Below are 24,902 nucleotides of genomic sequence, written 5' to 3' on the forward strand. Positions count from 1 at the left end.
GCCTGAGAGTGTGTTGGAGGCAAATTCAATCGAGGCATTCAAAAGGGAATTGGATAATTATCTGAAGAGGAAAAAATTGCAGGGCTACGGGGCAAAGGCGGGGGAGTGGGACTAGGTGAGTTGCTCTTGCAGAGACCTGGCACAGACACAACAGGCCGAATGGCCTCCTTCTATGCTGTAACTATTCGATGGCCGGGATTTGATGTTGGAGGCGTAGCTCCCGGCGCCAGGACAAAAAGACGGGGGAAGATCCGCCTCTGCCTTTTCGTGCCCCCAGACCAATCCTCTGGCCTTTTTAAATATAAGGAGGGAATTTTATCCTGGCAGCTTTGACATCCGGAGAAGCTGGTGCCAAGATCTCCGCAGTGCCTCTTTTCTGAATGGCACTAAATTCGGCAGGCCAATCAGGTACTTAAGTGGACAGCGGCGGGCCTTCCGTAGGATCTAGGGTCCCATCGCTGGATGTCACGCCGTTGGAGAGCTGTCAGCCAATCAGAAACCAGCCACTGCAGCGCTACCGTGGCGGCAGTGGCTGCTGCTGGCGGCGACTGTCCTGGAGGCCGAGGATCGTCGCTGGACCCGGGCCGCAGGTAGTTTAGGGCAGAGTGGGGGGGGGGGGTCACGGAATGGGGTGGGGAGGGGGTTCTGTAGTAAGGGCAGAGGCGTGGCCCACTTCCTGATGCCGAGTCCCTTGTTCAGACAGGGCCTGCCGCCTCACGGGTAATTGCGGCTGTGGAGAGAACAGGCCCCTAATTGGGGGTAAATGATCCAGTTCAGGGCCTCAATTGGCGGCGGAGCTGGAAGTCATTCACAGGCCTTCCTGACTCGGATTAAACTTTGGAGGAGGCGGGACGGTGGCAGGAAACCACCTGCTGCAGGGCAGAGCATAAAGGTCCCCCTTAAGTTTCATAAAATGGGATCCTTGGTCCTCTAAAGACAGAGATCCTGCCTTTGAAGAGCTGCAGGCCAATCAGAGGGCCGGTAGCTCAGCAGTATCAACAGCACCATGGGCCTCCTCTTTCACATCTCTATTTAAAGTCCACTCTGTTGTTTGGTTAATTGATCCACATTCATGTTGCCACATTCGGGCAAAACCATTCCACAACTGCTGTAGCTCTGTGCTGAGCTCCAATTTCTCCCTTCCTTGTGTCTCTGCTCTCACCACGCCCCTCACCCCACACCCACCCAACACCTCCTCTTCCGACAGTGAGAAAGCTGAATCGCTATGGTGGAATATTCCATTGCTTATCGGACTCGAAGGGTGGGGTTACACTGTAATGTGTTGATCATTCTAATCAATATCCATTTATCAGTCTGCAGGTAGAGTCTATGGCTTAGAGTCATAGAGTTATTATGACAGTAGGAGGCCATTCAGCCCATTGAGTTCATAACAGTTCTCTGTAGAGCAACCCAGTCAGTCCCATTCCTCTGCTCTATCCCCATTGCCCTGCAAGTTTATTTCTCTCAAGTGCCCATCCAATTTCCTTTTGAAATCTTCCATTGTCTCTGCTTCCACCACCCTCGTGGGCAGCGAGTTCCAGGTCATTACTGCTCGCTGTGTAAAAAAAATTCTTCTTCACCTCCCCCCTGCATCTCTTGCCCAAAACCTTAAATCTGTGTCCCCTAGTCCTTGTAACACCAGCTAATGGAAACAGCTTTTCTTTATCTATAATAAAAGCAAAATACTGCGGATGCTGGAAATTTGAAATAAGGGTCACTAACCTGAAACGTTAACTCTGCTTCTCTCTCCTCAGATGCTGCCAGACCTGCTGAGTATTTCCAGCATTTATCGTTTTTATGTTCTTTATCTATGTTATCTAAACCTGTCATAATCCTGTACACCTCTGTCAAATCTCCTTTGATTCACCTCTAAGAAAAAAAACACACCCCTCCCAAAAAGGCAGGATTTTACAGAATTGATAGCGTGAAGTGTTGAGATGCAATACTCTGATATCTCAATCGAATGGCAGGATCCCAGATAGTTGTGTCAGGAGATCATTTGACCATGGAAGGGTGTCAATTATAGACCCAGTGACTGAGAAAGAGGGGAGGCACTGGTTAATCTGGTCTTTACCCAGTATTTTTCAGCGGGGATCACTCAGTAACGACACTTTGCAGTTACGTAGCGCCTTTTAAGATGGTTGAAAACATCCCAAGGTGCTTCACAAGAGGCTCAGTCATTGAGTATGTTCAAGACAGAGATCGATAGGTTTCTAGATTAAAGATAACAAGGGATATGGGGACAGTACGGGAAAATGGCGTTGAGGTAGAAGAACTGCCATGAGCAAGTTGAATGGCAGAGCAGACTTGAGGGGCTGAATGGCCTAATCCTGCTCCTACTTCCTATGTTGTGATGTTCCTATGATTATGAAACAAAATTTGACATTGAGCTACGTAAGGAGATATTAGGACCAGTTTGGTCAAAGAGTTAGGTAATAAGGAGGAGAAGAGCTGGAGAGGTTTAGAGAGGAAAGCACCCAGGCAGCTGAAGGCATGGCCGCCAATGACAAGAATGATTAGGGATGCTGAAGAGGCAAGAATCGGAGGAATGCAGAGATAACCGTAAAGCTGAAGGCCATTGACCATCTCTCCATTTTAGTGCTTGAACTTGGGGGGAAGTTTCCGCCATCTGACCTGTTTAGCTCGGTACACTCATCGTGAGTCACTGGCAGAAGAATACACAATGTCACTTAGAAATTATGAAGTAGCTGTGTCTTCAGAGCACTAGCCCCTCCCCCAGGTTAATATATTCAGCCAATGAATCGCTGCATTAATCTAGTCTGGTTTGCAGAAGGGCACAAGTTATTGCTCAACGGTACTGGACACTGTTGTTTATTTTCAAATTACATATTTTTCCCCTACACACTTTTTTTTTTTCCCTCTCTCAACAACACATATCATTTGCCAGCCAATGATATCAGAAGTCAGCCTGCCGCCAGGCCTCTGTGGCGTGTTATCCGACCACTGGAATTTGTTGTGTTTGAGCAAGTGGCCTGGCATGAATTGCCCTTTTTTTCTCCTTCGCTGGTTGGTTGTCTGGGCCTCATTTTAACTGTCCCCTGCCTGGCGGAAAGTTGGCTCAACTGGGGTAGAGTGATGGGGGGTGGGGGGGGGGTGGGTGAGTGGGAGAGGGCAGGAATAACGCGAGACATTCCCTCCCACTGCGCCCACCCACTGTCAATGCCGCTACCTTCCCAATGTTTCCTCATTATAACCTGCCCTTTAGAGCAATCGCCATGGAAACTCGCACAGAGGAAAAGCGGAGGGGTGGGCGGTACAGGTGGGTGGGAGGTAGGGGTGTATTCCTGATCTGAATATCAAACTGAGACCTGAGTGTGAGGAGGGGGCTTTGGGTGCGTGAGAAGAGGAGAGGTGAGTGTGAAGGGAAAGGAGAGGCTGGGAGTTTTATGTGACTTGCAGGTGGCTGTTATGGTCAGCATTTATTACCCTTGAGAATATGTTGGTGAGCTGCCTTCTTGAAAGCAACTGATGCCATATATCTGAGGGCAGTTAAGAGCCAACCATGCTGCTATAGACCTGGAGTCACAGATCAGCCAGACTGAGCAAGGATGGCAAATTTCCTTCCCTAAAGGACATGAGTGAAGCAGATGGGTTTTTACGACAATCTGATAGTTTTGTGGTCACCATTACTAGCTTTTGTTTTCAATTCCAGATTTAATTACCTGAATTTAAATTCCCCAATGCCACAGTGGGATCTGAACTCATGGGCGGGATTTTACATTGGGCGGACGGGAGCTGGCCACTGACTGAAAAGTCGGTGGCGAACCCGCTTCCGCCTCGGCTGGGGATCCGTACTGTATTTTACGAGCCCCCAGGCTTTAATTGTTCCGAGGTGGGACTTCCACCTGCTTGAGGGAGGAAGTTCCGCCTCATTGAGCTGCCGGCCAATCAGCGGGCCGGCAGCTCTTAGTCCCAGCAGCGCCACCGGGAGCGGTGGCCACTGCTGGGACTGCAGCCTAGCCGACCACAGAGGAAGACATGAAGGTCACCGGGGGTAATCGTTTGGGCTCTGGCAAGGCAAGGGTGGGGGGGAAGGGGGGGTGTGCTGGGGGTGGTTGGGGAAGCGGGGCCGGCCCTCCATCGGGCACCCTGTGCCTGATCATCAGGGCCTCCCCGGGATGATCATCTGGTTTTCCCAGGTGGCTTTTCCCAGCTCCAGGACGCCTGCTTGCCATGTGTAAAATCCGCGTGGAGGTGGGCGAAGGCCCTTACGTGGCTGTTAAGTGGCCCCCGCCCTACGTAAAGGGCAGTGGAGGCGGGAGCGGGTTGGGAAAGCTTCCCGGAGCCTCCAGCTCCATTTTACGCCATTCCCCCCCCGCACCCCCCCCCACCCCTTGCCACCATCCTGCTCGTTGGGGTGGTGTAAAATTCCGGCCCATGTCTCTGGATCATTAGTCCAGGCCTCTGGATTACTAGTCTAGTAACACAACCACTATGCTGCTGTATCGTCAGCATTGGTTCCCTCCATCATGCTAAACCTGCCAGGAAGCCAGGAGAGGCCCAAAAGGGTCTCCTGCTCCCAGTCGCTGGCCAGGCTGTCAATCTGGTGGGGGGTCCGCATCCTTTTTATTCAACTGTAACAGGAGGGCCTTTGGGTTTGCTGGCCTCACCTGGTTTTACCGGGACACCCCACACACTCCCTGGTAATGTCAGCGCCTCTGTCAGAAACAGAATTCAACCGATGGTGAGAGCTGAAATGTAAACAGTGGTGCGTGCGGCTGACAGCCATGTGAGGAGGTTAACAAATCAATAAGAAAAGGATATTGGAGATGAACTTTATAGATGTAGAGAGGTACATGTTGAATTCTCTCAGAATACACTGGGAGAGAGTAAATGTGGTGAAAAAGTCAGAAAGGGTTCTGCCAAACATTTCTTCAAACCAGCTCTAGAATCAGAATGTTACAGCAGAGGAGGCTATTCAGCCCGTCATGCCTGTGCCAGCTCTTTGGTGGAGCTATTCAATTAGTCCTACTCCCCTGCTCTTTCCCTGTGGCCCTGTAAATATTTTCCCTTCAAATATTTATCCATTTATTGCACTGAAGTGGAAGAAGTAGCTGATGTAAAATTCGCAGCATGCTTGGGAAACGGGAGGAGGAATTTCCACATGTTCTTCCGCCTGCCAATTAGTGGGAAAGGCGTGGGGGGAGCAATTGACTGGAGCTGCTCCCACTGTCACCAACTCTCCATGTGGGGGGTACTTGCCTTTGTACCTTTCACCTTTTAAAGTAGCAAAATGTCCCAACGCGCCTCAGAAAAATGTTCTCAATAAAAACATTTTTGGCACTGAACCACAGAAGGAGATACTTGGACAGGTGGACCTAAAGCTTGGTCAAAGAGTTAGGTTTTAAAGTGCATCTTAAAGGAGGAGAGAGAGGTTCAGGGAGAAAATTCCCAGGCTTAGGGCGTAGGCAGTTGAAGATATGGCCTCCAATGCTGAAGTGATTAAAATTGGGGATGCGCAAGAGGCCAGAATTGGAGCAGCGCAGAGATCTCGGAGGGTTGTTGGGCTGGAGGGGGTTAGAGAGATGCAGAGGGGCAAGGCCATGGAGGGGATTGGAAAACTAAGATGGGAATTTTAAAATTGAGGCGTCGCCTTATCAGTGTAGGTCAGCGAGTGCAGGGGGTGGTGGGTGAACAGGACTTGGTGTGAGTTAAAATGCTTATTAATAAGAATAGACCAGACACTAAAAAAGCCCATGTCCTTGCGTTGAAGTGTGTCGGGGCTTCAGTGCGTTCCACCGTGGTGTGGCTGTTTGGTAAAGTTGAATGATTCACTAACCTCTGTCATGGTGCAGGAGCTGATCCATATGTCATCATCCGATGTGGGAGACAGAAAGTCAAATCGCCTATCCACAAGAACACGGTGAATCCAGAGTTCGATGTCAAGGGAATCTTCTACAGAAAGGATCCCAAAGAGCCCATCCGCATCGAGGTGAGAGAACTGGTTACCGTGCACTGTGTGAGAACCGTAACTACCCTTCCCTCTTGTTAGGACATAGCATTGAGAATGCAGTGGGCATCTGGTGCACGAGGTCTTGCTCTGCTGATACCAAGGCGAGCATCGGCACAGGATTTTGAAAGCACAGAACATATACAATCGTAAAAGTGCAGAAGGAGGCCATTCAGCCCACCATATCTCTGCCAGCACTCAAACAGAGCTAGCCAATTGGTCCCACTCGCCCCTGCTCTACCTGCTGGCTTCCTGAAACCAGCTCTGGGAACCACAATCACAATTGAGACTCCTCTTTCATGTGCTTTGCAGAAATGCCAGCACCCCCCCCCACCCCCCCCCACCCCCGGCCCAACCGAGAATAAGCTTCCTTTATGCACTTTACAACAGGAAAAAGTCTTGGTGTCATCTTTACCCTGCAATAAACTGGTTGGCATAGCTGATACCATTTGTGGCTCATGTTTTTTGAGCAGCGGGTGAACTGTTACGAGAACCCGTGCCCAAGTATCCAGGGTTCTGTGCTTACTCTCACGGTGTCAGCTGTGGCTCAGTGGGTAATACCATTGCCCCTCAGCTAGTCCGTTGTGGGTTCGAGCCCCACTCCAGAGATTTCAGCACAAAAATCTAGGCTGGCACTCCCAGGTACTGAAGGGATGCCGCACTGTCAGAGGTCCTGTCTTTCAGATGAGACAATCAAGTGAGGCCCCATTTGCCCTGTGTAAAAGATCCTGTGTCACTATTTCAAACAGCAGAGTTATCCTTACAATTTTTAATCAGAAATAGGAGCAGGAGTCGGCCTTCCAGCCTGTTCAGCCTGCTCCACGATTCAATATGACCATGGGTGATCTTGGGCTGATGATGAAGATTTAAGGAACTCACCATGTGGTTTTTGAAATTTGCTTTTTGATTCTCAGCCTGTCATTAATGAAATGGATTTTAATTTGTTGTCCCTCATTTTGTCCAGATCTGGAACAACAATGTCCTTAGTGACCAGTTCCTTGGTCAAGTGACTGTCGTCGCTGACCCCAGTGACCTCCAGCCAAATCACACCCTTCACCTGAGAGACAAGGGCAATCACCAAGACAATGACCTACCCGGGACCATCAGTCTGAAAATCAGCAGCAGCCACGAGTTGGCCGGCATCTAAGCTCTGGAACACTTGTCGCTGTCGGAAAGATGAAACATTTGAGTCGGGGTTCGATCAGGTCCACCAGGGTCTGCTGATGATAAATCTAAGGAAGGGGAAAAGGCCCTGGGGCCCAGGCCTGTCCCCTTACCAACTATCTTCTCACCATACTTCTTGAACACTTCCTCTTTTGGAGACATGCGCATTTGTTCCTTGATTCTGGGACCCTTTCACGTGACCTACCCCAGTAGATTTCATTCTGCAAAATCCTACATGACTTCCCTTCTTGCTTAACACTCCTTACCTCATCCACCCCATCCCCCCACCCCCCCCCCCCCCATCCCAGAAGAACACTTAAACGTGTGCTGCCTGAGCTATTCTGCTAGATTGACACTAATTCCTAAAGTGATACCTGCTCCCTCAATGGCTCAGTTGATTTGACACTAAGATGCAAAGGCCAGATTTGAGCTCCGCTTTGTGCTGAGTTACCTAATCTCATCCAGAAAAGAAGTGAGGATTCTAAAGTTAGACTCAACCCCAACTACACCCACCCACCACCCCGCTCCATTCCTCCTCCCACCGAAGAGAAGGGGATGGTGGGAAGAAGAAAGAAAATAACCCAGTTCCGACCACAATCATTATCCAGTATGTCTCCTGGTGGACAGTGCACAGCTTGGCGCCATTTCTTGGTGTCAGGATAAAGCTAAAGTCTTAGTCCTCTTTTATCTCTCTTCACTCCTCCCACCCCTCCAATCCTGACCACTCCACAAACCGTTGTCTAACCCGAACAACAATCATTGTCTAGGTGTACAGTGAAGAGTATGCTGCCAGGGAAAAGGAACATGAACCTTTTTAACCAGTTCCATTGGTCAGTCATAATCATACAATCTTTTCCAATTCCATAACAGCCATTAACCAGACGGTGTTTTTAATTCTCTGCCCGAGGACCACGCACTCTTTTTTTTTAACTTCGCTTCAGAGTTTAAGTACCCCGCACTACAGGCTTCCCTGCAACAAGTCCTGCCGCCCTCCTTCCTGTTCCGTCTCATTGTTTTCCCAGTGACACTCCTTCTGTTCCTCTTGCTGTTGACTATTCCACCGAATCCTGATTCATTCCTATTTTCCCTCTCTCGCTCTTCTCAACCCTGAATGCATTTTGTGTCGGAGCCTTGGCTCTTGGATCTCCTATTTATCCCAAATCAGTAACCCCTGGGGGGGGGGGGGGGTGGGGGCGCTGCTGTCCGTTGGTGCCACAAGGTCATGGGGGAAGCCATTTTGCGACCCACGGGCCTTTTTTTGAGGATCCGCATTTTGAGCAGGTTGTTTGCTATTTGCACGATAGCATTTTAAATCCATTTTATGAAAGAAATGTTTTAGTATTTTCTATTAAACCTTAATATTGGTTTATCTTTTTAATACATTTTTTAGATGTTTTTACAAATGAAAGGTTTTTTTTGTGCCAATTATAAAAGAAGGAATGTCCTTATTGACAGACTTTATGATGCCCATAGCAACCTTTTGATGTGATGGATTGATTTTTTTTTTTGTAATGAATGTGTGTATGGAGGAATATTCCTGAATAACTGTTCAAAATTAGCATCTTGTGAACTTGCGAACCTGTGCACAAGCTCCTCTTCCCCTGTCCCCACAGAAAAATCAGGAATGAAGGAAATGGATTGTTTACCAACTATAATCCGGTAAAACCATCCCTGGGATTATTTGGGGCCTCAGCTCTGCATTCCTGGCCTGAGGTGTCAGTCAAAACTTCGCTTCAAGCCTCCTGCATTAGGGAGAGACAATTCCCAGCCATGCTTCCCAATCCTGACTGCCAACGGCGATCATTATTGGAAAGCGCTTCCGAGTGGAATGCTAAGACGCTGAAAAATTATCCTATTTTGAACAGGGTTGGCGTGTGGGGGTGAGACACTGATCCAGCACAAGTCAAGCTGCTAACAATTAAAAAGCGGCTTTGCTGTCTTTTTATTTCTTGGGTGACAGAGCCAGGCTTCAGTTGCATTTAGGGCCTGGTTGCCCCCTATCAACGGCAGAATCATTGCCAGGTAATTTCTGTAAGAGTTGTAAAAAATGAAGGAGGAAAAATTAATTTTAAAAAATCAGCTTTAAAACATATAACAAAACTGCCCCTGAACTTTGGGACCAGTAGATGCAGAGGCTTTAAAACCAGTGCACAAGATTTCTTCGTCATATATTTTCAGTGCCTAAATAGTGGTGATTTACACCAAGTCTTTTAATTCTGGCACCGTCGAGTTTGTAAACCAATCTATTTTTGTACAAGGCCCAAAAGCCTGGTGTCTGTCCCATTGACTGAGCAACATAATGTTCTTCTAACTTCACGTATCTCCATTGTCAACATCAGCATTCCTAGTCATGTACAATGTGGACTAAATGCAGAGCTTCCTCTGATTGGGGCCCAACAAAGAAGCTTAATCTCCAGCTCAGGAGCATACCTAGTGGAATATAGGAACAGGAGTAGACTGTACTTATTGAAATGTACAAGATTCTGAGGGGGCTTGCCGGGGTAGATGTTGAGAAGATGTTTCCACTAGTGGGGGAATCTCGAACTAGGGGACATAGTTACAGAATAAGGGGACACTCATTTAAAACAGAGATGCGAAGGAATTTCTTCTCTCGGAGGGTAGTGAATGTCTGGAATTCTCTACCCCAGAGAGTTGTGGAGGCTAGATCACTGAAAGTATTTAAAGAGGAGGTAGATAGATTTTTGAAATCTCGGGGAGTTGAGGGCTATGAGGAGCTGGCACGAAAGAGTTGAGGTCTGGGGCAGATCAGCCATGATCTTATTGAATGGCGGGGCAGGCTTGAGGGGCCGAATGGCCTACTCCTGCTCCTATTTCTTATGTTCTTATGTACAGCCCCTTGAGCCTGCTGCACCATTCGCCAATCATGGCTGATCTATAACTCAACTTCCAATTACTCGCTTTAGCTCCATATCCCTGATACAGTAATACACCAGTCGCTAAAAGTTACACCAGTCGCTAAAAGTTGCACCACAGATTAACAATGTCATTAAAAAAAAAACCAAGTACTAGACTTTATTTCTATTGGAATAGAATTGACAAGTAGGTAAGTTATGTTGAACCTGTATCGAAGCTTGGTGTGCAGTTCTGGTCACCATATTATAATAGGATGTACGGGCACTAGAGAGGGTGCAGAGAAGATTTACAAGGATGATACCAGTAATGTTTGGGTATACATATCAGGAAATGATTGTTGGAAAAAAAAAAAAGGCTGAGGGGTGACCTAATAGTCTTTAAAATTATGGAAGTTTTTGGTGGAGTGGATAGAGAGAAAATGTTTCCTCTTGTGGGGAAGAGCAATATTACAGGCTATCAATATAAAATAGTCACCAAGAAATCCAATCGAGAATTCAGAAGAAACCTCTTTGCCGAAAGAGTGGTGAGAATGTGGAACTCTCTACTAAAAGGAGAGGTTGAAACAAATACATTTAAGGGTAAGCTAGACAAGAAGATGAGGGAGATAGGAATAGAGGATTATGCTGATAAAGTTAGATGAAGAAAGATGGGAGGAGGCTCGAGTGGAGCATAAATGCCAGCATAGACTGGTTGGGCCGAATGGCCTGTTTCTGTGCTGTGTATTCTATCTAACCCTTGTTGAACAAAAATGTACTGGTGTCAGTCTTGAAAGCTCCAATTCAGTCTCAACAACCACAGCATTTTGGGAGTGAGAGTTCCACCATTTCTACTAGCCTCCGTGAAATTTCTTTTCCTGCATGATCCTTGCTCAAATTTTGAAATGATATCCCCAACAGAGTAAATAGTTTCTCCGTAACCAATCATAGAATGATGAAGCAGAGAATGAGACCATTTTGGCCTATCATGCCTGTGCTAGCTCTTTGGTAATGCTATCCAATTAAAGCCACTCTTGCCTCTCCCCCCCCCCCCCCATCCCCTCCCCCCACCCCCGGCTCTTTCCCCATATCCTACAGATTTTTTTTCTTCAAGTATTTATCCAATTCCTTTTTGAAAGTTACTATTGAATCTGCTTCCACTGCCCTTTCAGGCAGCGCGTTCCAGATCACAACAACGCGTTGTTTTTTTTTAAATAAACAGTTTCTTCACATCGCCTCTGGTTTTTTTTTACCAATCAGGTAAATCTACGTCCTCTGGTAACTGACCCTTCTGCTGCTGGAAACGGGTTCTCCTCATTTACTCTATCAAAACCCTTCCTGATTTGAACCCGCTCTATCAATTCCTTTTAACATTTTAAACACCTCAATCAGATCATCCCTCGATCTTGTATACTCAATCGCAGACAAGCCTAGCCTATGCAACCTGCCCTCATAATATAGCCCTATAAGCCCCAGTATCGTTCTGGTAAATCTGCGCTGCAGCCCCTCCAAGTGGAGAGATAACTGTATGGTGGGCTATCTTTCTGGCTGGGCTCTCCGTCCTCGGGCTTGCTGATACATTCTCACTCTGATCACTTGTGGGAGAAATAGATATACTGTAACCCTGCACTAGAGGGAGCCCTTGCAGGAGGCCAATAAGGCAAATGAAGCTTCATTCTGTAGCTGAAGTGGAAATGCTTGGTGACATGAGGTTAGAATGACGTTCTATTGCCCAGTAATGTGCCAGAAGACCCAAAATTCACCTTGGCGAAACTGAAAAATTCTCCAGTGCCCATTTGTGGTTTCCCGTACCCTGTATAATACTGTCCACATTGTGTATAACTAATGTATATTTGCTTATGTACCTCAACTCGATCGATTTCTCAGCAAAGGCTTAAGTAAGTGGGATGTATCATTCTGGGCAGACACTCCAGCTTCGGCAGAACTGAACCTACCTGTGTGGGTTTCATTGTGACTTGCTTTAGAAAAACCGTTGAGAATGGTGATGGGTTTCCATCTACGTTGGACACCTGACTGACCAATCACGGCAAGTGCCATTTGGGACCAATTTGTTTTAAAATGTTGTGCGGTTGAAAAAGTGTTTTCTTAAAGATGATGAGCAACTGCCCAGGTTTCCGGTGGTAGCTCTTGCTTATTCGTTCTTCCCCTTTATTGTATCAAGTTGGAGAACCATATTTCAAAAACAGCCTGCTTGTAGTTTCTAATCTTGGACAGGAAATGGTTAGAAAATCTCCAGAACCACCAGAAACCTGCTACAGGCCCACAAGTTAGCACTGCTGGCCAGGAAACATCTGCAGGAAGGAGTGGCCAACCTGTTCTTGGGAGGGGTTGCCAACTCTGGACATATTCCTGGAGATGGCATCACATGACTTCCTGCACACTCCTGCCATTGGTTGCCCAACATGTCCATCCTTGCAGTGTCCCACCTTCCAACAGCCAATTGGAAAGTAGATACTTCATCTTCTGATTGGATAATTCTTGACTGTCAATCAAATAGACTTTTCCCCCATATCTGATACTTTTATAAGTGTTCAATGTTTTTTAAAAAGCACAATTTTTTTATTGCCTCCTTTCCCCCCCCCCCCCCCCCACCAACAATTTTGCACCTGGGTTTTCTCACAGCAATGTCCTGCAGATTTACTTTTAAATCCTGGCGAGTTGGCAACACTAGTCCGATGTCCCTTCTGGTAGTGTTGAACCTTTTTTGTCAAGGCCAAACAAAGGTAGAAACACCTCCCACCAGTAGGGGGCGCTGTGCCTGGGATGGTCTCTACTGCCTCCTGGTGATTGGGTACAAGTTGGTACAGTCGGAGGGGGACTTAGTGGTTGATGATCATTGTAGGGGATGAGACTATGCCAGGCAAGGGCATTTAAACTTCACTGGACGGGATAGACCAGATTTCCATCCAGTTGTTTTGACGATTTAGAGTAGTTTAAGGGGAGGCGGTGGTGAAGTGGTGATGTCACTGGACTAGTAATCCATGCTAATGCCCTGGGAACATGGCTTCAAATCCCACCGTAACCACGGCTGCAATTTAAATTCAGTTAATAAAAATCTGGAATTGAAAGCTAGTCTCAGTAATGGTGCCATGAAACTATTATCAATTGTTGTTAAAAAAAAACAATCTGGTTCACTCATGTCCTTTAGGGAAATAAATCTGTCGTCCTTCCCTGGTCTGGCCTACATGTGACTCCAGACCCACAGTAATGTGGTTGACTCTTAACTGCCCTCTGAAATAGCCTAGCAAGCCACTCAGTTGTCAAGGGCAATTAGGGATGGGCAATAAATGCTGGCCCTGCCAGAGATGTCCACATCCCATGTAAGAATAAAAAATTGTTTTCTGAAACAGAAGATTAAAAAAATAGATTTACAGTCATCACCACTTAAGTTGCAGAATAAACTAATCATTTTTCTCCCATTTCTGTACATTTTATTATGTGGTGACATTAAGATATTTTGGTTGCTTTTTGTTGCTGATATTTGGACCTCCGTCTGTGGCTCCCTGGTCCTCCTGCCCAGTTTTTGGATTCTGCACAAGATGGTGACTTTGAGCAGACTGACAAGAGGGGATGACAAACCCCACCCATCCCTCCAATAAAGAAGTCAGGAATGTCCTTGGAGCTGCTCCCATTTTCTGGCGAAGCTACGTTGGTGCAGCAGGTGCAACTCCCAGAGAAATTCTCAGCCAAAATGTCCTTCTAACAACAAGGACTTGGGGCAATGCTGACACCAGGTGGCAGCATGTTAGTACTGCAGCTACCCACTTAATTCCTCTTTAATAGGTCAGTCATGCAGTTTGGACATGGCAATTCGAGTCTCTTGCTCATCCATCAGATGGTTGAGATTTTATTTGTTGTAAAGTATGTTCCTAGCTGTTTAGTGGAAGCCTATTGATTTTTTTTTTTAAAGATTTGAAATCAAGTAACTATATTCAACTTTGTTAAATCCATTAGATGGAGCCAGAATTACAGTCGCAGGGGCGTGGGGCAAAGAGTGATACCTGACAGGATTTGCCTCAGGTAAATTGGAGACCACTTGTGGCCCCAGCATACCTCCCATTGGTGGCTATTGGCAGATACAATTCTCCCAGTTCTCCCATAATCATTGGGAGGTGAGACTTTGAATAGTTTCCCCCTCTCCTTTGGTTGCCTGAGAGCAAAGTAAGTAGGAATATCCCAGTGTTCCTAGAGAAAGTGAAAGGCCTCTATTAAAACTATAGCATCTTTATATTTCCAATGGAACTCAGTCTTTCAATAGGAAGGCATCCAGCTTGCAACTGCAAAGGGTTGGCGTATTTGAAATGGGAGCCTAATGTGGTGGCAGTATCTGAAAATGGCCCTCAACACAAGGTTATTGGGGAAGTAATGGAACATCCCTGAACTGCCGTGGAGGGCGCGGCCTAATCTGGCTCCTTTCATTGAGATTTCTGCACATTTACTGCTTCAGCTTTAGCTTTGCTCTGAGCTGCCAGACCTTGTATAGATGCTTCTCTGCACCATCTCTGCGCCATGCCTGCACCATCCCCCTGTGCATGAACTAGCGTCTGCCAATTACATCCTAATCGTGTCTTGACTTTCTACTGAACTATAGCATATTAAGATGTTTTTAATAACAATGACATGTATTTTATACGATGATTGCAGTCAAGATAGAAATAAAATATGAATACAGTTTGGAGTCACTCTCATCATTTTGTGTCTGGTCTCGTATCTACACTGGGACCCTACGTGAACATTTTGCCAATTTATTCTCCCTAAAAGTACGGACTCCTGCTTCATTCCATCAACCATTCATCACGTATGGCTTTTGGAAAAGTATTTAACTGAGGAGAGTTAACACACATTGAGGAGGGCAGGCAGATAGAATGAGAGAGAAAGAGATGGGGGGGATGAGGGGAAGGGATGGGAGGAGGGATAGGCAAAGAGACGGATAGGCAGAGAGAGAGAGGGCAGACAGATGGAAGGAGAGAGAGGGAGGGGACAGACAGAGAGAAAGGGACAGGGAGACAGGTGAGGGGGTTGGTGGCAGGGTGACAGGTGGGGAGAGAAGGACAGGCAGAAAGAGAGGGGGGACAGGCAGATAGAGATGGGCAGAAAGAGGGATAGGCAGAAAGAGAAACAGGGAGGGAGGCAGAGAGGGAGGGGCACAGGCAGCGAGAGAGCGACAGGCAGAGTGAAAGGGAGGGAGACAGGCGCAGAGCGAGGGGGTTGGAGACAGGCAGACAGAGAGAGACGGGCAGGCAGAAAGGCACACAGACAGAGATGACAGGTAGACAGAGACAGACAGACATCAGAGAGAGAGACAGACAGACACATGGAGAGAAACAGACAGGACAGACACACTTACTGCTGGACCCACTGGGTACTGGTGAAGACCAGGAATCCTGGCTAACTCTCCCCCTGCCATCTCGAGTGTGCTGAGGCCAACTCAGCCTGAACTGAGCTCTTAACTCAGCACAGACATTGAATTAAATTGTGGGAGGGCAGGGGGTGTGGAAACTGGCCCCTCTGGCCCGTTTGGTTTTAAAGGCAGTCCCTTAATAACTTTTAACAAATATTCTCTCCCTCCTACCCTGGAGGTATTGAGGTTCCAGGGATACCAGGGGCCCAAATGACCAATATTCGTGTTTAATTCTCGATGGTAAGTACGAGCAGATATTTGAACAGGGGAGGCATCACAGCTAAGCCTGATCTGAAACTTTCCTCATCCAATGCCTGCACAGCTCACTTCCAGGAGAGGGGGGTGGGTCACTGGGCAACAATTTCACCTGCAACCTAGTTGGTGTTGGTTTCTTTTTTTCATCTCCCTACCTCTGGGCCTGTGGAGCTAATCAAAGCAACAGTAGGTACTGCCAACCAGGCAGGATCCACCACTATGTGTTTGGAAGGAAGATTGTGATGACAGAAACAAGCACAAGACACCCACTGGAGGGCAGTATCCATCACTCCAGCGAATGGAGAATTTGCTACAGATAAAGACTTACATTTCTATAAAGCCTTTCACAACTTCAGGACACCCTAAGGTGCTTTACAGCCAATTCATTACTCTTGAAGTGTAGTCACTGCTGTAGGAAAGGTGGCAGCTAATCTGCACACACCAAGCTCCCACAAACATATCAATGTGATAATGATCAGTCATCCGTTTCAGCTGTTGGTTGAAGGATGAATATTGGCTAGGACACTGGAAAGAACTCTGCTGCTGTTCTGTACACCTACCTGAGAGAGCAGACAGGACTTCAATTTAACACCTCGTCTGCAAATCCAATAGTGCAGCACTCTCTGAGTACAGCATTAGGAGTGTTGGTCTAGATTATGGGCTCAAATCTCTGGAGTGGGACTTGAACCCATGATCTTCGGAAAAGGAAGGTGAGGGTGCTACCCTTTGAGCCATGGCTGAGAGTAACTAACTAATTGAGTTGAACAGATCGATGAAGCTTGGTGTTGGAGAGAGCCACTCTGGACTTATTCTGACTGGCCTCCCATATTCTACCCTCTGCAAACTTGAGGTCATCCATAACTCTGCTGCTCCTGTCTTAACTGAAGAAAGTCCCATTCACCCATCACCCCTGTGCTCGCTGACCTACATCGGCTCCCCAGTCAAGCAATGTCTTGATTTTAAAATCCTCATCCTTGTTTTCATATCCCTCCATTGCCTCGCACCCCCCCCACCCCCCCCCACCCCGTCTCTGAAATCTCCTCCAGCCCCGCAACCATCCGAGATATCTGCGCTCATCCAATTCAGGCCTCTTAAGCATCTCTGATTGTAGTCACTCCCTCACTGGCGGCTGTGCCTTCAGTTCCCAAGGCCCTAAGCTCTGGAATTCCCTCCCTCACCCTCTCTGCCTCTCCACCTCACTTTCCTCCTTTAAAATGCTCTTTAAAACCTACCTCTTTGACTAAGCAGTTTTGGTCACCGGCCCTAATGTGTGGTTCGGTGTTAAACTTTTGTTAAATAATCACTTCTATGACGTGCTTTGGAACACATCCAGTTGTTACTGGATTTTTGTTATTGTTGGATTTTAACAGAAGTTTCTGTATTAGCGTAACAAAGCAATGTGTCACTGAGACGGGAGCCACAGATTCAGGTCCCTGATTCCTCATACAGTGACTTCCCACTTTGCCGTCCCGTCCTCAAACCTCCCATGATGTTGGAAGGCTGAGAATGTGAATGGAGGCTTGTGTACGTACCTCTCTTCTCACAGCTAAGAAAGGAAAATTAAATAGGTGAGTTACTCTCGGCCAGGGTCTGCAACCTGCAGCTCCGGAGTCACAATGCGGCTCTTTAACATTTCATTTGTGACTCCTAACCTTTTCCAGTTGGATTGTTTTAACATGAAAAAAAAAGCCTGAAAATAATTAAGTCAAGAAAAGTAAGAGCCACATTTTTATTGTGTGAATAAAAGGCTAATCATTATGCTGTCTAAGGGGTTTCAAATGATTATTTTCATGAAAAAACATCATTGTGCTGTAAATAAACCTGTTCGAGTGGTATAGCATGGTTACAGATAATACCTTTGGTTCAAGGAATAGGTTTTATCATTGCGACCATTACTGTTTCTGATATTGCCGAGACGATAAATTTTTCTGAATGTGCCATTAGAAGCTTTCTTTATCACGAGAATTAATAGCTGAACAATTGTCTTCATTCAACTTTTCTTAAGGTTTGTTTCAAAAATGACTTTACTGACAAAATTATAGAAAAAATAAGTCAAGAAACGCAATAATTTGGAGTTAGGTCTATTTTAATTTTGTTTCTTTGTATTGATACATGAATTCAATAGATGTATTTTATTTAATATTTATGCAAATTATCCATTAGGAATATAGGAGCAGGAGTAGCCCATCGAGCTTGCTCCGCCATTCAATACAATCATGGCTGATCATCCACTTCAATGCCTTTTTCCCCACACTCTCCCCATATCCCCTTATGTCATTTGTATTTAGAAATCTGTCAATCTCTGCTTTAAACATACTCAATGATTGAGCTTCCACTCTCTGGGGTAGAGAATTACAAAGATTCACAACCCTCTGAGTAAAGAAATTTCTCCTCATCTCTGTCCTAAGTGGCTTCCCCCTTATTTTGAAATTGTGTCCCCTGGTTCTAGACTCCCTAACCAGGGGAAACATCTTACCTGCATCTACCCTGTCTATCCCTTGAAGTATTTTGTAGGTTTCAATGAGATAAGCTCTCATTCTTCGAAACTCTCGAGAATACAGGCCCAGTTTCCTCAATCTCTCTTTATAGGACAGTCCCGCCATCCTGGGAACAAGTCTGGTGAACCGTCGTTGCACTCCCTCTATGGCAATAATATCCTTCCTAAGGTAAGGGGACCAAAACTGCACACAGTACTCCAGGTGCTGTCTAACCAAGATTCTATACAACTGAAGCAAGACTTCACTACTCCTGTACTCAAATCCTCCTGCAATAAAGGCTAACATACCATTAGCCTTCTTAATTGCTTTCTGTATCTGCCTGTTAGCTTTCAGTGACTTATTGACAAGGACACCCAGGTCCCTTTGTACATCTACACTTTCTAATCTCTTACCATTTAAGAAATACTGTGCACATCTATTACTCCTACCAAAGTGGATAACCTCACATTATTCCACATTTTATTCCATCTGCCATGTTCTTGTCCACTGACTAAATCTGTCCAAATCCCCTTGAAGCCGCTTTGCATCTTCCTCACAACACACATTCCCACCTAGTTTTGTGTCATCCGCGAACTTGGAAATATTACATTTGGTACGTTGATATATAGTGTGAACAGCTGGGGCTCAAGCACTGATCCCTGCCGTATCCCAGTTGTCACAGCCTGCCAACGCGAGAATGACCCGTTTATTCCTAATCTCTGTTTTCTTCCTGTCAACCAATTCTTAATCCATGCCAGTATATTACCTACTATCACATGTGCTTTAATTTTGCTAATGAACCTCCTGTGGGGAACTTTAACAAAGGCCTTCTGAAAATCCAAGTATACCACGTCCACCGACTCCCTTTATCAATTCTGTTAGTAACATCCTTACAAAACTCCAACAGGTTTATCAAACATGATTTTCTTTTCATAAATCCATGTTGACTATGCCCAATCAGATCATTATTGTCAGAGTGTCCATTTATCACATCCTTTAGAATAGATTCTGGCATTTTCCCAACGATTGATGTAAGGCTAACAGGTCTGTAATTCCACGTTTTCTCTCTCCCTCCCTTCTTAAATAGTGGGGTGACATTTGCAACCTTCCAATCTGCAGGAACCACTCCAGAATCTATAGAATTTGGAGATTGATCACCAATGCATCCACTATCTCCATAGCTATCTCTTTCAATACTCTGGGATGTAGAACATCAGGTCCTGGGGACTTATTAACCTTCAGCCCCATTAAATTCTCCAACACAACCTTCTTGCTAATACTAAATTCCCTCAATTCCTCATTCTCCCTAATCCCTTGGATCTCTAATTCTGGGAGATTTCTTTTATCTTTCTCAGTGAAGACAGATGCAAAGGAATCATTTAGCTTTTTTGCTATTTCTCTATTCCGCATTATAAATTCTCCTGACTCTGCCTGTAATGGACCTGCATTTGTCTTAGCCAAATGTTTCCTTTTTACGTACCTATAGAAGCTTTTACAGTCCGTTTTTATATTTTTTTCTAACTTACATTCATATTCTATTCTCCCTTACTTTATCAGTTTCATCGTCCTTCTTTGCTACATTATAAAATCCTCCCAATCCTCAGGTTTACTGCTATTGCTGGCAACTTTATAGGCCTTTTCTTTTAATTTTATACAATCTTTAACTTCCTTTGTTATCCACAGTTGCCTTTACTTTTGGGGTTTTGTGCCTTGAAGGAATATATAGTTGCAAACGCGACATGAAGTCCTGTGACATTGATCACAAGTCGTGGGAGTCAGCTGCCAGCGATCGCCAGAGCTGGCGGGCAACCTTAAAGGCGGGGCTAAAGCGTGGCGAATCGAAGAGACTTAGCAGTTGGCAGGAAAAAAGACAGAAGCGCAAGGGGAGAGCCAACTGTGTAACAGCCCCGACAACCAATTTTATCTGTAGCACCTGTGGAAGAGTCTGTCACTCTAGAATTGGCCTTTATAGCCACTCCAGGCACTGCTTCACAAACCACTGACCACCTCCAGGCGCTTACACATTGTCTCTCGAGATAAGGATGCTAAAGAAAAAGAATAGTTGCTGTAAACTATGTAATATTTCTTTAAAGACTATCCATTACCTATGTACTGTCATACCTTTTAATGTATTTTCCCAATTTAGCTCAGCCAATTTACCTCTCATACCTTTATAATTTCCTTTGTTCAAATTTAACACCCTGACTTCAGATTGAACTTCCTCACTTTCAAACATAATGTAAAATTCTATAATATTATGGTCACTCATCCCTAAAGGTTCTTTTACAACAAGATTATTAATTATCCCTTTCTCATTACATAATATTGGATCTAAAATAGCCTGTTCTCTAGTCGATTCCTCAACATACTGCTCTAGAAAACCATCCCTAACACACTCCAGAAACTCGTCCTCCACAGCATTAGTGCTCATTAGGTTTTCCCAGTCTATATACAGATTGAAGTCACCCTTGTATTACCCATGCTACATGCTTCTCTAATCCCTGATTAATACCATGCCCCACACTACCACTACTGTTTGGTGACCTATAAACAACTCCTACCAATGTTTGCTGCCCCTTGCTGTTGCTTAGGTCCACCCAAATAGATTCCACATTTTGTTCTTCTGATCTGAGATCCTTCCTTATTAATGTCTTGATCCCATCCCTTATTATCAGCGCAACACCACCTCCTTTTCCTTTTTGCCTGTCCTTCCTAAATGTCTAATATCCTTGAATACTCAGTTCCCAGTCTTGGTCACCCTGTAGCCACGATTCTGTTATGTGCTACCAGAATCACTTCACAATTTGCCAAGTATTTGCTTTAGAAATGCCTAATTTTTTGCTGTGCAGCTGCTAACGGTTTTTATTTTGGGCAAACATTTTAAAAAAGGCTCTTTAGATAAAACTAAAAGGTTGCTGACCCATGCCCTGGGCTCTACCACTGTGACTGGGTGTAGAAAATATTACCAGAGTGGAGAAATAATAAATAAATGTGTGGGAGGACGGAGAGAAAAAGACAACACAGTTAAGCAGTCGGAAAATTAATTGGCACCTCCTATTATGCTGCCACCTGCTAGAATAGGACTTCCTGGGTGTTGCTGACCCCTCTGATGGCTCCCTAATGGCTGTGGCTCAGTTGGTAGCACTCTCAGCTCTGAGTCAGAAGGTTAAAAAGAAAGACTTGCATTTAAATAGCACCTCTCATGACTACCGGATGCCCCAAAATGCTTTACAGCTCATGAGCACTTTTGAAGTGTGGTCACTGTTGTAATGCAGGAAATGTGGCAGCCAATTTGCCCACAGCAAGCTCCCACAAACAGCAATGTGATAATAACCAGATAATCTGTTTTTCTGATGTTGATTGAGGGATAAATATTGGCCGGGACACCTCCCCTGATGTTCTTTGAAATAATGTCATAGGATCTCTTACATCCACCTGAGCAGATGGTTTAACGTCTCAGCTGAAAGATGGCACCTCTGACAGTGCAGCGCTCCCTCAGTACTGCACTGGAGTGTCAGCCTTGATTTTTTTTGCTTAAGTCCTGTAGTGAGACTTGAACCTAGGTTGAGTGGCTTCAGCTACCAAAGCTTTCAGCTCTGGAATTCCCTCCCTAAACCTCTCCGCCTCTCTTTCCTCCTTTAAGATGCTCCTTAAAACCTATCAATTTGACCAAGCTTTTGGTCATCCGCCCTAATATTTCTTTATGTAGCTCAGTAGCAAATCTCGCTTTATAACGCAACTAGTGATGTTTAATTATGTTAAAGGTGCTATATAAATACAAGTTGTTGTATTGGAAATTTTTAGGGCGGCGCAGTGGTTAGCACCGCAGCCTCACAGCTCCAGCGACCCGGGTTCAATTCTGGCCAGATAGTCTGTTTCTGTGATGTTAGCTGAGGGATAAATATTGGCCAGGGCACCAGGGAGAACTCCCCTGCTCTTCTTTGAAATAGTGCCATGGGATTGTCTCTATCCACCCTTCAGTTTTCTAAAATGAGCCAGATTGCACAATTTCCAGTATGTTTAGTTTAGTTTAGAGATACAGCACTGAAACAGGCCCTTCGGCCCACCGAGTCTGTGCTGACCATCAACCACCCATTTATACTAATCCTACACTAATCCCATATTCCTACCACATCCCCACCTGTCCCTATATATTCCCCTACCACCTACCTATACTCGGGGCAATTTATAATGGCCAATTTACCTATCAACCTGCAAGTCTTTTTGGCATGTGGGAGGAAACCGGAGCACCTGGAGAAAACCCACGCAGACACAGGGAGAACTTGCAAACTCCACACAGGCAGTACCCGGAATCGAACCCGGGTCGCTGGAGCTGGGAGGCTGCGGTGCTAACCACTGCGCCACTGTGCCGCCCGTTGCGCCATGTTACTACAAAAGTGATTCATTGGCTGTCAAGTGCTTTGTGGCATCCTGATGTTGAGAAAGGCACTATATAAATGAAAATTCTTTCTTTTATCAACAGAAGGACATTGAAAGGACAAAAAAAAAAGTTCAAATAGAGGTATTTTTACAAGACAGCTGTTAATCCAACAAACAACCATGAGACAAAGGACTTGATTTTTAGGCCCCAGTTGGGCCAGGATCGGAGGTGGACAGGAACTAAAAATAGCGCCGCTGGCTGGCTGGCATGCAGGTTCCCCAGCTCTATCCTTCCCCCGGGCCATTTATGAAGAGGCGGAATGTGGTGGGGATACCCGCCCACACACAGTGGGTAACGTGGCTCATTGAGGGCCACTTAAGGCCAATAAAAGAAGTCCAACTAGGATTTTCCAGTTGGCATCCAGGTTTCTGCAGGCAGAGGGGGCCAGTTTAGTTGTCTTTAAACTTTAAAAAAAGTTGGAGAGAGAGCGCCTCCATTTTGAAGTACCCTCTCTCTTACGTACCTGCCAGCGCAGGCCTGCTGCTCCTTTCAAACTGAAAGGCCTCTGATTGGCCCTCCTAGCTTTGAGGGCCCACCTGCTGTCCTTAATTGAATGACGTGCCCACCCTAGGGCCATTAATTTGGTTGCCCCAGGGAAAATCACAATGAGTGACTGTTTCCCCAAACAGGGCTCAGAGACCCACAGGGAGAATCCTGCCCAATTAGTCAGTCAATCAGATTTCATTAGTTTTGAGTTGAAGGAGGGAAGGAAAGTTAGCCAGGGGGATTCTGATAGAATTCAGTAATCCCATGTCAGTCTGAAGAAGGTGCTGCTGTTGTAAACACTTTCACTTGTCAGAAGGGAGTGAAACTTACCTTTGCTCTTTGAAACCAGTTGTTCGCACACTGATATTGAACACTGTGTTACTGTAGCTGCCCTATTATCTTTCTTTATAAAGCTGCTGGTTCTCTCACTCTCTTTCTCTCCACACAATTAGGTCCAGAGGTTAGCTGGGGTATCATTAAAAATACATTGTTATGCAGTCACAGAAATGTTCTTATTAAGGTCACACCTACAGTACAAATATCAAACCAGCAAACAGCAAATATTGAATAAATTCGCGACTCCTCAGATACTGAAGCAGCCCGTGTAGAAATGCAGCAAGACCTGGACAATAGTCAGGCTTGTACTGATAAGTGGCAAGTAACATTCACCCCACACAAATGCCAGGCAATGACCATCTCAAACAAGAGAGAATCTAACCATATCCCCTTGACATCCAATGGCATTACGATTGCTGAATCCCCCACTATCAACATCCTAGGGGCTACCATTGATCAGAAATTGAACTGGGGTAGCCAAATAAATTACTGTGGCTACAAGAGCAGGTCAGAGGCTCAGAATCCTGTGGCGAGTAACTCACCTCCTGACTCCTGCCCAACATCTACAAGGCACAAGTCAGGAGTGTGATGGAATACTCTCCACTTGCCTGGATGGGTGCAGCTCCAACAACACTCAAGAAGATCAACACCATCCAGGACAGAGCAACCCGCTTGATTGGCACCAAATTTACAAACATTCACTCCTTCCACCACTGACGCACAGTGGCAGCAGTGTGTACCAATCACAAGATGCACTGCAGCAATGCACCAAGTCTCCTTAGACAGCACATTCCAAACCCGCAACCTCTACCAACTGGAAGGACAAGGGCAGCAGAGGCATGGGAACACCACCACCTGCAAATTCCCCTCAAAATCACACACCACCCTGACTTCGAACTATGTCACTGTTCCTTCACTGTCGCTGGGTCAAAATCCTGGAATTCCCTTCCTAACAGCACTGTGGGTGTACCTACCTCCCATGGACTGCAGCGGTTCAAGAAGGTGGCTCACCACCACCTTCTCAAGGGCAATTAGGGATGGGCAATAAATGCTGGTCTAGCCAGTGATGCCCACATCCCGTAAATGAATAAAAAAATTGATCAGAAACATAACTGGACCAGGCATATAAATACTGTGTCTACAAGAGCAGGTTAGAGTCTGGGAATTCTGTGGCAAGTGACTCACCTCCTGACTCGTCAAAGCCTGTCCACCATCTACAAGGCACAAGTAAGGACAGGGAAATAAATGCTGGCCTTTCCAGTGATGCTCGCTATTCCATGAGGGAATTAAAAAAGCAGTCGAGTGAAATAGGCTACAGAACTTCAACTGTCCATTTTACACCCCAACCAAGTATTTTTCCCATTGATGTAAATTGGTCAGTCTGTAAAACAGGCTGCTAATTTGTTAACACCTGTTCTGTGCTCCCATTGGCTGAAGACCAATTTTCCCTCCAATATGTATTTTATATCAGATGGTTTATTGTGAGTGTCCTATCTGATAA

The 24,902-nt window shown here is 45.8% G+C and overlaps 1 protein-coding gene across 2 annotated transcripts in view; it reads left to right on the forward strand.

Moving 5' to 3' along the window:
• capn5a (calpain 5a) overlaps positions 1 to 14,671 on the forward strand; it is a 113,736-nt gene extending 99,065 nt beyond the window's left edge. For both annotated transcript variants that reach the window (XM_068033107.1, XM_068033108.1), the window contains 2 exons: positions 5,817 to 5,953; positions 6,936 to 14,671. In XM_068033107.1, coding sequence (XP_067889208.1) covers positions 5,817 to 5,953; positions 6,936 to 7,118 — 320 coding nt within the window. In that variant the 3' untranslated portion in view covers positions 7,119 to 14,671. The remainder of the gene's footprint in view (positions 1 to 5,816; positions 5,954 to 6,935) is intronic.
• The last annotated feature ends 10,231 nt before the right edge of the window (positions 14,672 to 24,902 follow it).

Source organism: Heterodontus francisci, chromosome 6 (genome assembly GCF_036365525.1).
Source record: "Heterodontus francisci isolate sHetFra1 chromosome 6, sHetFra1.hap1, whole genome shotgun sequence".
Taxonomy (NCBI): Eukaryota; Metazoa; Chordata; class Chondrichthyes; order Heterodontiformes; family Heterodontidae; genus Heterodontus; species Heterodontus francisci.